General features: G+C 47.8%; 3 protein-coding genes across 3 annotated transcripts; all 3 read right to left on the bottom strand.

Annotated features, from left to right (window-relative positions):
- Positions 1–5,391: 5,391 nt before the first annotated feature.
- On the bottom strand, positions 5,392–7,278 carry LOC118507034 (putative serine protease K12H4.7). The gene is made up of 2 exons (XM_036044984.1): positions 6,777–7,278; positions 5,392–6,703 (listed from the first exon to the last, which is right to left on the bottom strand). Exons 1-2 carry the CDS (start codon positions 7,175–7,177, stop codon positions 5,614–5,616), a joined length of 1,491 nt encoding a protein of 496 aa, XP_035900877.1. The 5' UTR covers positions 7,178–7,278; the 3' UTR covers positions 5,392–5,613.
- Positions 7,279–9,717: 2,439 nt separating this feature from the next.
- LOC118507035 (putative serine protease K12H4.7) lies at positions 9,718–11,599 on the bottom strand. The gene is made up of 2 exons (XM_036044985.1): positions 11,097–11,599; positions 9,718–11,022 (listed from the first exon to the last, which is right to left on the bottom strand). The coding sequence occupies exons 1-2, from the start codon at positions 11,519–11,521 to the stop codon at positions 9,915–9,917; spliced, it is 1,533 nt and encodes a 510-aa protein (XP_035900878.1). The 5' UTR covers positions 11,522–11,599; the 3' UTR covers positions 9,718–9,914.
- Positions 11,600–12,698: 1,099 nt separating this feature from the next.
- On the bottom strand, positions 12,699–14,468 carry LOC118507037 (putative serine protease K12H4.7). Its single transcript, XM_036044986.1, has 2 exons — positions 14,001–14,468; positions 12,699–13,924 (listed from the first exon to the last, which is right to left on the bottom strand). The coding sequence occupies exons 1-2, from the start codon at positions 14,426–14,428 to the stop codon at positions 12,829–12,831; spliced, it is 1,524 nt and encodes a 507-aa protein (XP_035900879.1). The 5' UTR covers positions 14,429–14,468; the 3' UTR covers positions 12,699–12,828.
- Positions 14,469–14,473: the final 5 nt, after the last annotated feature.

The raw sequence follows: 14,473 nt of genomic DNA on the forward strand, positions 1-14,473 counted from the left end.
AAATCCCCTAAACGATTGAAAAATCCCCTTATATGGATCGAAATTCTGTATCGGCCTATTTTGGAGACATACAAACAGCATTTCAGGGCGTCCAACCATACATAAAATTTTGTGCAGCAACTAGCTGAGAAAAGGCTCATCTCAATTTAAGCTTGTATTTCCTCCAACTTGAACAATAGATTATAATTTTGCACAAATCTTTTTTGTCAGCTAAGATCAAGAAGTTTAAGTTGGATGTTTTAACTATGACGGCTTGACGCCGTATTAACAGAAATTTAACAAAAAATTAACAAGGCTATTTGGCCTTATCCCGGGCATGCTCGGTTGAATGGTAAAATTTTATGTCATATTTTTATTCCACACGAATGGCCGTCAAATAAGCACCCGAAATTAATAAGCAAAACGGATTTATTTCTACCCACTAAAAGTTAAAAAAGATTCTAGTTTCTGTATTAACGTTAAAACATTAGCAATTTAAAAGCTTACTCAAATAACTATAATAAAATTTTATTTCCATTCTGGATGATCGTATTATTTCACGAAGTCGCTTGAAATAAATCCAAATTATTTTAAACAAATAAACAACTTGAATATTGTTCATCTTTAGCTCAGAACTCATTTTATTTATCAAATAAAATAATTAAATTGGCAAAAAAATACGGAATCGTTAGCATGCTCAACACGTCTTTTGCCATCCCTGCCAGCTATCCGACCACCTTGTCTAATCATTCTAGAGCGATTTGTGTACCCCAACAGTTTCCGACAGTTTGCATTTTAAGTAGCAAAGCCCACACAAAACCCAACCACCACCACAGACTGTTCTGCCCGTTCTGCTCAGTCTGCAGTCTGCCAGGGCGCCCCTGGCTATGGTCCGGAATCCGCACCGGAACGAGCGAAGCGCATCGCCATCAGCTGGCTTGGCCATTGCTTCGAAAGAGTGCTGCTTTCGCACGATCACGGTTCACGGTTGACTTCCGGCTGCCTGATTATGCTGCCCGATTCGCTACCCGGCTTAGAACCCAAATCCTGGCCTTATGCGAGCTCAGAACACAGCCACACGAAACCCCTGTACCACCGCAAACCACGTAAGGACGGTTGCCCTTTATGTGGTCACGCTTCGCTGCCCCAGGGTATCTGCGTCTATCGGGGGGAACGATATGAATATGGCAAAACGGCTGCCCTTCCCCACAGGGGTTTGTCTTCCGACGGGCAGCTGTTACTCGCGCGACCATTGTGCGGTGGCTTCACACTTTTACACCAGCACCGGTCTGGTGTTGGGTAGAATTCTTGTTAGATGGACCATCGTTCCAATACGACGTCGTGTGAATTTCCGGTAAGCATCTCTTGCGTGTGGCGGCACACAATACCGTGCTGCAAGTTCAATGGCACGGACGTCGGCCCGATTGCCGCATTTCCGGCGTTAGGAAGTTCACGACACCATCAGCGCAGGACAGGTTACAATTGTTAACGACGAGCTGCGTGTTTGTTTTGAATGGGGGACATGGACAGCAAAGTGCCATGTTTAATGCAGCAGTCTCTCCGTGTCACTTTCAGCACCTTTAACCAGCTCCTAATTACACAGTACAGGTGGAATTCGTGTAATTTCAAGCCGCCTAATGTTCTAAATTCCCTTTTTGGAGTTGTTTGTCTCAGCCCTGAACAAGCGGAGGGCACTCGGAATATATTGCCAAAATGGAGAGGTACGCTCAACGGCCAATTCACCGAAAATAAGTCTAGTCTCGTCTTCAACTACAACAAAGCAAACAACAATCCACCACCGGAGCAACAAAACCAGGCCATACCCCACTATTCCCAGTGCCGAGAAAGTGAAGCCCAAACAGCCCAAACGCAGAATCAAGCAACGGGCCAGATTTTCCATTCCCATCTCACTCATCCGGAAAATGGCTCTCGCTTTTCACTGCTGACGGTGCTGCTGCTCCGATCGACGAGGAACACCCGACCACCCAATGTTTTGTTTTGATTCCACCAAATTCCCTCCCAAATGGCCCCGGCCGATAGTCGATAGCCGGCAATGAAAATCGGCAGCACGTGCGCTTGTGCTTTCCGTGGTTCGTTTGTTTTGCTTTTAATGAGCTCCGGGTGTGTGTGTGTGTGTGTGTGTGTGTGTGTGGAGTGTGAGAGTTTTTAATTGTCAATGTTTTTTTGGGTGGGTTTAAGTAGTTGACGAGCGAGTCATTTGGGCTGGCCCGACTTATCATGATTGGAAGAAGAAGCACAGCAGTGCCTCGCTCGACAGGGGGTCTTAGAAAGTTGTAATTTGGAGTAGCGCCAAGAAGTGATTGATCGTGATTTGGAAGTAGCTCTTAAGGCTGAAAAGTATTTGGCAGACGAATGTGATGGGACAGTTTTTAAATATTTTTGACTTGCAAGACAACATATTAAGTTACATAAGGACGATCGATTGACCATCACTAATTGAATGCAGTTATAAAATCTGGGCCACAATTTTAAATTTTAACTTCAGGGTAAAAGAAGAACTATGCCGATCATGAAAGTCAACAGGAGATATATAGGAATTACAAAATGGGGAAAGCCTTTCTAGCAAAGTTAAGTTTTTGTATAATATACACTAAATATATAATATACCCAATACTATAATCATGACAAGAGAGGGCTGAGGAATTAAGAAGAATTGATGAAGAATTTCTGACATTAGAAAATGGAACACAAGGGAGAGAATACTACAAACAGAACATGAGAAAATGAGTAGTTTGTCGAACAAATAAAAGGCGAGAATAACAAATCAATTAGAATTGAAGGCTCTAAAATATGGGAACAGAAGGACGTCAAGGACATGGAAAAGTCGAAGAGGTCAGCAGAGCAATTAAATTGAGGAAGAAAGCGTATGTGGCAGGAAGGGAGCGTCAGTAGATGCCGAGGACGAATTAATTTTGAAGAGATATAGAACGGGAGAAAAGAGAGAGAGAAAGAGAGAGAGAGAGAGAGAAGGGAAGGTGCATCCGTGGAACCTAGAAGCAAACTGTTGTTAACTGTCCTTAGCAAGCGCTTAGGAAGTAGAAGCTCGATCAAACAGTCTAAGTAATCGTGATACTCGTACACAGTTCTTGCAACCTCTCTTCTTGAGCTGCTAAGATGACACCAGACGAATTGGACCAAGATAGGATGTACCAGGCTACAGCTTAGAGCTTTCATGCTAGATACATCATATATTCGTATTCATATTCGTTTATTAGTTATCTAACAATAATTGCCTGCATAACATGAACCAGATACGTTACAATAAATTATCATCAAAACCGTTGCCTTAAAAGATTTTTTAAATTGTTAACTGACATGTTAAAATCTATTAAATCGTCAAAAGCAGTGTATGTCTCCATCATTTATGTTATTGGGTCGTTTGCGCTATGGTCTGTTGAAGAAAAATCCGGTCGTAATAGTTGGTGTGGTCTTAATTGTCTACCTGGAGCAAGGAAGTTAATTTGATCCAGAATAAACGGGGCGTCAATATTTCTGCTGATAGCCTTGTTAAGGAATATGCACTGTGCCGTCATTCTTATATGTTCTAATGATTCGAGCCCAAATAGTAAGCACCTTGTCCGGTAGTCTGGAAAGGCGACATTAAGAGACCAAGGAAATCGATAAAAAAAATTTTTTGTAAATTTGTGCTGAATGGCTTCTAATCTGACTATTCTATCTTGTTGACGCGGGGACCAAACTATACTAGCAAATTCAATGATGGGACGAACTAGGGAACATAACAACGATTTTGTTTTTTTTTTATTCATAAAGAACGGCCTGGCCGTATTGCTATAACAACGATTTTAAACAGAACGGATCTTTAAATTCGAAACCTGATACACGTAGGGCTTTGGAAATCGTCTTGTCAAGATGATTCTGAAGCGTTAGTCTACTATCGAGGAGCACTCCGAGATCACGAACTTCATTACAACGAGGAACGGATAAGTCTGCTATTTTATAGTCATATATTTAGCAACATTAACATGCATTTGGTTCCTAGTACACCATACGCTGAATTAAATATTTTGTAATACTTCGCAGTTGGCTAACTTACAAGTTTGAGTTAGAGTTAGAGTTAACTGATAAGTTAGAAAATTCAGTAGAAAATGACGCTCCGATATTTACTTTTATAGACCTATTTCTTAGAAAGCTTTTAAACCATTGAACAAAATTCCTATGCACACCATATTTTGTTAATTTCGCCAGTAGAATCGTATGGTCGATTTTATCAAACACCGCATGGAAATCAGTATAAACACAATCGATCTGCTTGTTTTTGTTGAAATACGAGTAACAGTTGTGTATAAAGCTAACTAGGTTTGTTTCTATCGAGCAGTTCGGGATATATAGATATATCTCGGAGGTATTTCGTTTGATTAGGCCAACTGTCATGTATGCCGAGTGCTTTACGTCCATGATTTGATCAATAAAAAGCATCTTTGCATCAATGGACACACCTAAAATATGAATAGAGGCTACACTTGTGATTGGGCAGCCATTGACCGCATTACAACGAAACTATAGAGATCATCGACAAGAACAAATGACCATGACGTCGTTCACAAATAGAAAGAATAATAGTGGGTTCAAGACACTACTCTGTACGGTACCTGAGCTACATGGAAAACTGTACGAAGTGCAAAATGGCGATCTTCACACAGGATGAGCGTCCGGGCAAGAAGAAGAGATAGATTGTCAAATAGTTAGGTCTAAAAAAATCCGACTATGTTTCGACCATGTAAATGTATGGTTTGGAGATACCGAATAAATATTAAAAGGATTATAAAAATTCTCAACTTAACCCTTGTAGTAGGATAAAAATATCATGGAAGTAAGTGAGAAAAAATCAAATAATTGTGGAAAATCACGATTTTGCATTCAGACATTGTATTGAACCTGCCCTGAGACCAGTTTGATTGTATTGTATTGCATTGCAATTCGCTTTATTGTTTAGTGTTGTTGTAACCCTTACTCAACACTTTATTAACCTAAGGTCCAGACGGAATAAAACTGACCAAGCCACATTCAATCAACACACAAAAGGACAAAAAAAGGATGTGACAGGATGGTTAGAAGATAAGGCAGAGAAAAGAAGTAGAAAAAGGACAGTTAAAAAGGACGAAAATAGGCATGACAGATACGAAAAGAAGTTAAAGACAAAGAGCATTCGAAAAGATCGGTCGAATTGTTAAATTGCTTAATTGCTGCAAGCAAAGGATCATCTGTACCGTAGCACGTGCGACGGGCAGGGAGCGAGTAAGGGGCAGGATGATGAACATTATAAGAAGTAAGAACGTATATTTTTGATGACCACGTCCACGAAACTCATGACTCTGCGAATAGCGATGCAGCGAGTCGCTTCACTTCTCCTTCATAATTGTACTAAACTTATCTCCGTACTAAATGCGATCAGAGTTTATTAAACAAAAACGTATTGTGTTTTTTTAATTATTTCTTTTACGTTTGATTTAACTGCTTCAATTTCGTTTCGTAAACCTAAAACTAAATTCGCAGCCAATTTGTATCCAAAGAACGATTTTACGAATCTACCCCTGAAGGTATGCAAAATATCAGTTTTAGTACAACGAGAGACGAGAGCCACTCACATTCCGCTTACTTCAACCCAATGATACCTCCCGCGACCCAACCACGCACGTACGCTACGATCTCCTGTCGAATGCGCCTCAAATCATCCGAATCGGCCACACTGGCCGGCATCCAATCGAGTGACACGACTGCATTCTCGGTAACGAACGCATTAGCCTGCAGATTGGTGTAGTTCGTAATCGAGACGAACCGTGTCGGATCGTACTGTGCGTTCACGTACACCACATTCGTAACGCGTGGATCATCCGCACCGAAGTGTAAGTTCGTCAACCGGACACCATCGTACACCACGTCCTGATCGATCCAATCACCAAACACTGCCCGGCATGTATCGATAAAGTAGCGGTACGTGATGCGTGTCCCGAACGGACTGTCACCGGACGACGATGTCAGGAACCAACCGAACTCCGTGCAAAGCTGATACAAACGCTGCCTAATGCCGAAGTCAGCATTGTTCGGTGCTCCGACTTCTTCGTACATCGAGCTCGCAATGTTACTCTCGAAGTCGAACGGCACACAGTCAAATGCACCGTACCGGCGCTCGAAAAAGTTTGCCAATACTTCCAGCGCCGTGTCAGCCGGGTCGGCCATCAGCTCATCGCACATGCGCCCCACCGAGTCGGGGCTGGCCTGGCCGAACATTTCCGCCTCGAACGAACCCTTCAACCCGAAGAAGAACGTTTCGATCGTGAGCGGATCGGCGGCCTGAAGCGGTTCGCAGGTGCGGAACATCTCCGACAGCCGATCGTACTGGCCGGCGTCGACTAGATTCTCGGCCGTTCGGAAGCCACGCCACACGATACCGTAGCAATCGGCGTGACCGAGCGTTCGGATCGTTTCGCCCATATCCTCACCGTACTCACTAAAGTTCACCCGAGCGATGACGGAGGCTGTCGAGCCCCAGGCCCCATCGATCAGGCTTGGGAACCGTTGCCGTGCCCAGATGGCAACGGCACCACCGTACCCGAGCCCGTGCAGAATCACTTTCGCGTTCGGATCGCCGACTACCTCCCGGCGCAGATGATCGATCCATTCGACCAGATCGACCAGTGCCTGCTCGACGCTCAGGAATCGCATGTTGGGTGTGGAATAATTCCTACAAACAGAAAAACACACATCCGTCCATTAGCAGAGACACAGTAGGCTGTCACTTTTGCACGGGTACTTACTCCACCGGTGAGCTGCGGCCATAGTAACGATGCTCGTTGCTAAACAACCAAGCACCCTCATCGCGGGCGATATCGTGAAAGAGTCCATTTTCGATAAAGTACGCGTTCAGTGCGTTGTTTCCACCGACGATGATGAAAATCGGTCCGCCCGGCCGATAGTACTCTCCGTTCGACACGTAATCAAACTCGAACGTGGCCCTGTTCTGCGCATCGTAGTGATCGACACGGGTACGAAACCGTAAAGCTTCCGAACGGTTCGACACATATCCGGCCGGTGCGGTCCAGTCCGATCGCCACGGGTTCAGAAGATCTAGCAGGTGGGGCGATCCATTGCTGCCGAATACAACTGCAACTAGCAGCGAGAATACTGCCAACCGTAACGATGCACCAAGAGTCGCCATACTGTTGTGAAGAAAATGACAATACTGAGATGTTGGACAGCGGGGGCCACAATGCCACAGATATTAGGTACGTATCAGCAGGCCACCGCAACACCGGAAAGGCCAAGGCTATTATTGTTTCTACATGTAGAATGGTATCAGGATGATTGCATTTGTCACGAGGTACATGATAAGCCATTTTTATTGGAGCATTGAGATTAGGTAGTAGCAGTTATCTCCCGATTTGGACTCTAAACCATTCTTCAAATTGATGTTGTAAATGCTATTAACACTTACATCATCTCGCTCACTTCCGTTTTGTTTATATGACAAGATATAATGCCTAAATGTATGCAATGATGTTTTATAGTTTTGCTATTTAACCACTTCAAAATTCTCCCAAGTCAACGGTACCATTTTTAATAATGATTTACTCAAGATTGGGTAGGATATTTGCCGCATTTAAAGAGAGTATACTGCTCTCTTTAAATCCCATATATCTGCAGGACCGGGGTTCAAATCCCATCCAGACCGCCTCCCCGTACGTATGGCTGACTACACTGCTGCGGGTAAAATCAAGTCACAGAAAGCCAGAAATGGCAGGCCCGAGACCTTTCAAGGTTGCAGTGCCAAGGAAGAAAGATACTGCTCACGGGGAGATAGTTTTTGGCACAGCGAATTCTAGCAGCATCTCAGCGCTCTGGAACTTATGACCAAGCTCCGGCGGTTACTAACACTTTCTGTGCTGGTCATGTCATTAAAATTACACCGGACTTTCCAACCTTTAAAACCTTGCTAAGGCCGTCCACATGGAATTTGGAGGTGTTGCAGGCCCAATTTGAGATGAAGTAATGGCGAGGATGCGCCACCAAAATGGAAATGGTGTTGGACTGGCCGCCCGTTTTGTAGCAAGCCAAGACCCTGAAGACTAAAACAGTCGGATAGTAGGGAATCAAAGCAAGGTTTGGCATATATCAAGGTTGGGGGTGGCCTGGTAGTAGAGTCGACAGCGGCGCTGGCCTTCAGACCGTAGGAGGATCACATACCATTTGAACCCCGTGGTGAGGACTGACAATCCAACTAAGAAGTATCGGATTATCGAAGTCTAGTAAGTCAATATATGGCAGTCGTGACCTCATACATCGTTATGTCCAAATGTATCTGATAACTATTTCTTCTAAGGGTCTCACTGAGGATGTGATCAAAAAGATCCTTTACATTAGAATCCTGCCAACTTCTTACGCTTCTAGAAAGTTCTCTAAGCTATCCTTTTGAGGTATGACGTAAACCATTCCAGAGTCTTATTATTGCTATCTTTGCCTTAACAACTGATCAAGGTACTGTGCTTGTAACATTTCAACGGTTCGAATTCTACAGCTTTCATATTGAATCGGGCTTTGAAAACCGGGGGTATATTCTGGATAAAGCACAGAAACTAGTTTACTAGATCCTTAGTTACGGACAAGTCACTACTCTCAGGTTACCATGAGTTACAAGCAGACTTTTGCGCTCAATAAATTTCTTACTAATAATCGCTTCTTGACTATCATGCTTCGAATTTCGACTACTCCAATCCTTGGCGAGGATTTGGAACCATTTTGAAATTCTGAAGAAACCCAAATGTCCGCAAACCGCTCATAACAATACAACCTTACGCAACCCATGCGCGTCAGCGTTTGTTTACTCTCGCAACACTTTACAGCTTGTTTGTACGAATCGGATTAATAAAACACTAATTATCAGGTCATAATCGGAAGTGCTACTCTGCGTCCCACAGCCACTCCTGCCGGAGTTGATAAGATAAGCAAAGATATTGTGGGTCGATTATTTAATTATAATCCTTCTTCCCCGGAGTGAACGAGATCGCTCGATAAGATACATCCGACCAACCTGCCACAACCCTACGGGACAACACGATCGTGATAATCGGCAGAAGCACATTCGGAAGTGAAATTATAATGTGCGTAAACTCCTTAATCGTGGGGGCGGTCCGGTGGCCGAGGCGACAGCGGCGCTGGTCTTCACACGACAGGGTCGGGGTTCAAATCCCATCCAGACCGCCTCCCCGTACGAAAGGCTGACTACTTTTCTGCGGGTAAAATTAAGTCACAGAAAGCCAGAAATGGCAGGCCGAGACCTCTCGAGGTTGTAGTGCCACAGAAGAAGAAGAAGAAGAAACTCCTTAATCTTTGCCTAAATTCCACCACGCTGCTAACCTTTACCAATCTGCAGCAACCTCCGCCATTTCCGCCTTACTCGGTGAGGGTCGTCATTTATCGCCACGTGGGGTAAGGTTCGATAGCAGCGTACTATCATCCCGGCAACACCAAAACCACACTAATCTGCTCCGATCGTCCTCGCAAAGTACGTAATGGCAAACGTAAACAGCTGCAGTTGCCGGTACGCCTAATCGAATTAATCATTAGCCCAGCTGTCCTGCCGGCTTACAACCTTAAACCTTAACTTTATCATCATCGGTCATAAATACCCGTACAGATTGTGCGATACGCGACCCATTGGCCCTCGGATGGAAGTGGAGTGAAACGATAAGCAGAGTAGAATGCAGTCGTCGGTTTGGGCTCGCATTATCGCTTTTAATTGGTCAAACTAAGAGTCCGCTTACATTACGCAACGCCACCGGCTGGTGGTGGCGATGTTTGAAGATGTGGAAACATCCTGCCAATTATTCCCCGGAGGATGAACATCTCCAATGCTCTCCCCTTCCCTGTTCGGAATTCACCTCCCCCCGTTTGGTCGCTCACTTCCGGATGTATCGGCTGAACGGGCTGATCGGCGATCCCAGCCAGGTGGTGATGTACTGCTCGGCCATGTTCTTCGTCTCCAGCATCTCCTCCGAATCCATGCCGCTGATCGCGCGGATGTCCTCGGTGTAGAAAGCGGCGGGCGTGACGCGAGCGTTCGCCAGCAGGTTCGTGTACTCGGTGATCGAAACATGACGGAACGGATCGATGCCACCGTTCGTGTAGAGCACGTTGGTGATGCGCGGGTCCGTAGCACCGAAGTGTAGGTTGGTCAGGCGCACGCCATCGTACAGCACATCGGCCGACAGCCAGTCACCGAACACGGCGGCACACTCGGCCAGGAACAGATCGTACGTCACTTTGGAGCCAAACGGCTGGTCGCGGGACTGGGCCGTCTGGAAGTAGCCGAACTCGGTACAGATGTGGTAGTTCAGCTGGCGCAAACCGTACTGCTCGTTCTGGATGGCATCGAGCGACTCGTCGCCCAGGATCGAGATGAAGTTCTCGAACGACAGATCGAAGCAGTCGCGGATCTCCACGTACCGGTCCTTCAGGTAGGCGGCCAACGCTTCCATCGGCGTACCGTACTGTTCGTCCGTCAGCACACCGCACACGCGGTTCACGTTGTCGATGTTGAAGTCTTCGAACATGGAAATCTCGAGCGACAGCACCATCAGATGCAGGAACAGCTCCACCTGGATCTGGTTCTCCGTATTGATCGGCTCGCACGTGTTGAAGATGGACGATACCTGTTCGGTAAGTCCAGCATCGAGCAGGTTCTCCGCGGTGTGGAACGCGCGGAAGATGGCACTGTAGCACTCGTCGCTGCCCTTGATGCGGATCGTGTTGCCAAAGTCCTCGGTGAACTCCTCGAAGTTGACCGTCGCGCGGACGGTAGCGCTCGACACCCAGGCACCGTCGATGATGTTCGGGAAGCGCTGGCGGGCCCACGAGGCCAGTGCACCACCGTAGCTGAATCCGTGCAGAATGACGCGTGCGTTCGGGTCGCCCATAACCTCACGGCGCAGGAAATCGATCCACTCGATCAGATCGAACAGAGCCTGTTCCGTGCGCAGGAAGCGCAGGTTCTCCGACGAGTAGTCACTGTGCAAAGGTAAGCAAATTAGGATCTCCCCATCCAAAACGAGAGTATCTATCTCCACGGACGCAGTACTTACGGTACTGGCGAGCTGGTACCGAAGTAACGATGCTCGTTCGAGGCCAGGAAAGCGCCCTGCAGCGCGGCCACATCCTTGAAGTGGCTGTCCTCCATGAAGTACGGGTTGAGCCGATGGTGGCCACCGACGACGACGAACAGTGGGCCTCCCGGGCGATAGTACTCATCACTCCACAGGAAGTTAAACTCGAACGTGTCCCGGTTCTGTGGGTCGAAGTGGTTGACACGCGACTCGAACCGTGCCTCAACGAAGCGCGGGTTCGGCGTGCGCCCTGCCGGCACCTTCTTCTCCGGGAACTTGCCAAACATGGCGCTCACCAGCTCCAGCGGCAGGCCGGACTTCTTGCCTCCGGACTTGGGCACCGTCTTGGCGAGGGAGGTCGCCGCGACCGCCGCCACCACCAGCAGCACAAATGCTAACTTCATCCTGTGTCGTATTCGTTGGGTGCTTCCCACTCTTCCCTTCACTAACAATTATTCACAACTGAATGGTTAGCCGGCGGGCCGGTGCCGTGGTTAAATAGTACCGCGGCCGCCTGCTGACACCACGGTCGTGGTCCCTTGGACAGTGTACGCACCAGGGTCACTCATCTGCGCCACTCAGTTTTGCCATTCGGTTAGAAAGTCGAAGTTCTATCTTCTTCTTCCGTGGGTATGGGTGGGCAGAACTCATTCGCTTGATTATGCTTGTCGTAAGGGCGTTTATCTCACACACGATTTGAATGATTACTGCACACATGTACTGTAAGAAGCAGCCAACAGGAGTAAGCAAGAAGGCATGTTCTCGCTCGAGCGTACCACCATAAAGCTCGCCCTTATCAAGGATCTAAATAATTGGATGTACGGAAAGTACGACCGGCTAGAGTCGTAGCGAATGTCGACGATAACACGGGACCGCTGACGTTGGCGGAGTGTGTAGCTGTGTACAATGTGGGAAGTGCGTAAGCACAGCTGCTACGCATGTATGGGGAGCCCTAGATTAAGGAGACATCAACGCGAGGTAAAAGACGAACTGACGTCCTGATGTGTTCTAGGACCTCAGGATCAAAATCTTATTTACATAGCCAGTTTAAGAATGAGTCTTAGAAAAAAGGACTCTCAATCGGGGCCTTAACCTTACCTCATTATGAGATCATTATAAAGAGCCTCTACCCCAACTAGCCTGACGTCGTCGAAATAAAAACAAAACACATTGTTCGCACTCTGGGAACTCAGCAGCACCGCTTCCTGAGGACGTAACGGATTAGTCAGGCCACCGGTTTGTTGCGTTGTCACGCCCATGCGATAACAACTGGCGAGCTGCTCCGACCTTCTCAGATAGGGCCATAAATCAGCACACCGAAACGGCCATCGGTGGGACATAAAATTCGAACACGAACACCTTATCTAAATTGGTGCCTCCGGTCATGAAATTTGTAACGATTCATGGTTTCGCTGTGTGAAGTAGTGCCGGCTCAATGAGTCTATTATCGTGTAATCCAACCAAGATCCAAGGTAAAAGGGCGAAGTGGTCGGTGAGGACACTGGGAGAAACGCGGCCACAGAAATAACCCAAAAATCGGAAGCATCGATACCGTTGGAAAATGTCGAGGAGCTACTACTATTTTTTAAGATTATTATGGGCTTTTTTTATTGTTTTATGCGTACATGTTGTTTTGTTTGCTGGTGTCCAGACGGAAGCCTCCCCCCTGGCTGGGCTGGGCACCACCTTCCTTACGCTTAACGAAAGCTGTCTACTTCCGGAACGGGCTGATCGGCGATCCCAACCAGGTGGTAATGTACTGCTCGGCCATTTGCTTCGTTTCGAGCAGCTCCTCCGAATCCATGCCGCTGATCGAGATGACATCCTCGGCGAAGAATGCACGCGGCGTGACGCGCGCATTTGCCAGCAGGTTCGTGTACTCGGTGATGGACACCTGGCGGAATGGGTCGAGCTCACCGTTCGTGTACAGCACGTTGGTGACACGCGGATCCGTAGCACCGAAGTGGAAGTTGGTCAGACGGACACCTTCGTACACGACCTCCTCGGTAATCCATTCGCCGAACGCAGCCTGACACTCGGCCAGGAACAGATCGTACGTCACCTTCGATCCGAACGGCTGATCCGGCGAGGACGTCGTCTCGAAGTATCCGAACTCGGTACAATCGTGGTAGACGGACTGGCGCAGTCCATACTCCAGGTTGGCCGGCGCATCCACATCTTCATCGGTCAGATAGCGGATAAAGTTCTCGAGCGACAGGTCGAAGCACTCGCGCGCCTCCGAGTACCGTTCGGTCAGGAAGGCAGAGAGAGCTTCCAGGCCGGTGTTGAACTGATCGTCGGTGAGGGCGTCACACACGCGACCAATGTTATCGATGTCAAAGTCCTCCACCATGGCCGCCTCGAGCGAAAGCATCATGGCGAAGAAGAAGGCCTCAACCTCGAACTGGTTCTCCGCGTCGACTGGCTCGCAGGTGTTGAACATCTCCGACACCATTTCGGTAACGCCGGCATCGATCAGGTTTTCGGCAGTGTGGAAAGCCTGGAAGATGCGGTTGTAGCACTGGTCGCTACCCTTCACGCGGATAATGTTGCCGACTTCCACAGCGAACTCCTCGAAGTTGGTGGTGGCACGTACCGGAGCGCTGGAGGCCCAGGCACCGTCGATGATGTTGGGGAAGCGCTGACGGGCCCAGGAAGCGAGAGTACCCGCGTATCCGGCACCGTGCAGAATGACGCGTGCGTTCGGGTCTCCCATAACTTCACGGCGCAGGAAATCGATCCATTCGATCAGATCGAACAGGACCTGCTCGGTGCGCATGAAGCGCAGGTTCTCGGTCGAGTAGTTCCTGTGATACGATGGGACAAAGAACACGGTTAAGAAAGCGGGTGTTGGACATACATAACTTATTTAGAGACACTTACGGGACAGGGTTACTACCACCGAAGTAGCGATGCTCGTTCGTCGCCAACCACGCTCCCTCCATCGCGGCCACATCGCGGAAATGGCTGTTCTCCATGAAGTACGGATTGATCGGATAGTGTCCACCGATCACGACAAACAGTGGGCCCCCCTCACGGTAATACTGGTCATTGTGCAGATAGTTAAACTCGAACGTGTCCCGGTTCTGTGGGTCAAAGTGGTTCACGCGCGACGTGAAACGGCCCTCGACCGTGCGCGGGCTCTGCGACACGTAACCCTTCGGTGGGACGATGCCCTCCCTGCGAGCGGCCAACCGTTCAATTCCCGGGAACGGACGGCGCACCTTGTCGACCGATTTGCCCGACGCAATGACAATCGCGCCCAGCAGCAACAGTGCTGCCACCTTCACACTCGCCGAGCTGTACTTCATCCTGATGCGCTTGCTGTACGATTAACGACTAAACGGTTTCCCGTC

The sequence above is a fragment of the Anopheles stephensi genome, chromosome 2 (assembly GCF_013141755.1).
Source record: "Anopheles stephensi strain Indian chromosome 2, UCI_ANSTEP_V1.0, whole genome shotgun sequence".
NCBI lineage: Eukaryota > Metazoa > Arthropoda > Insecta > Diptera > Culicidae > Anopheles > Anopheles stephensi.

Excerpts from the sequence above, each read along its gene's own strand:
- LOC118507035 (XM_036044985.1), bottom strand. The coding sequence starts at position 11,521 with ATGAAGTTAGCATTTGTGCTGCTGGTGGTGGCGGCGGTCGCGGCGACC. Across the intron at positions 11,023-11,096 it reads GGTACCAGCTCGCCAGTACC|TGACTACTCGTCGGAGAACC; the intron begins GTAAGTACTGCG and ends ACCTTTGCACAG.
- LOC118507037 (XM_036044986.1), bottom strand. The coding sequence starts at position 14,428 with ATGAAGTACAGCTCGGCGAGTGTGAAGGTGGCAGCACTGTTGCTGCTG. Across the intron at positions 13,925-14,000 it reads GGTGGTAGTAACCCTGTCCC|GAACTACTCGACCGAGAACC; the intron begins GTAAGTGTCTCT and ends ATCGTATCACAG.
- LOC118507034 (XM_036044984.1), bottom strand. The coding sequence starts at position 7,177 with ATGGCGACTCTTGGTGCATCGTTACGGTTGGCAGTATTCTCGCTGCTA. Across the intron at positions 6,704-6,776 it reads GGCCGCAGCTCACCGGTGGA|GAATTATTCCACACCCAACA; the intron begins GTAAGTACCCGT and ends TTCTGTTTGTAG.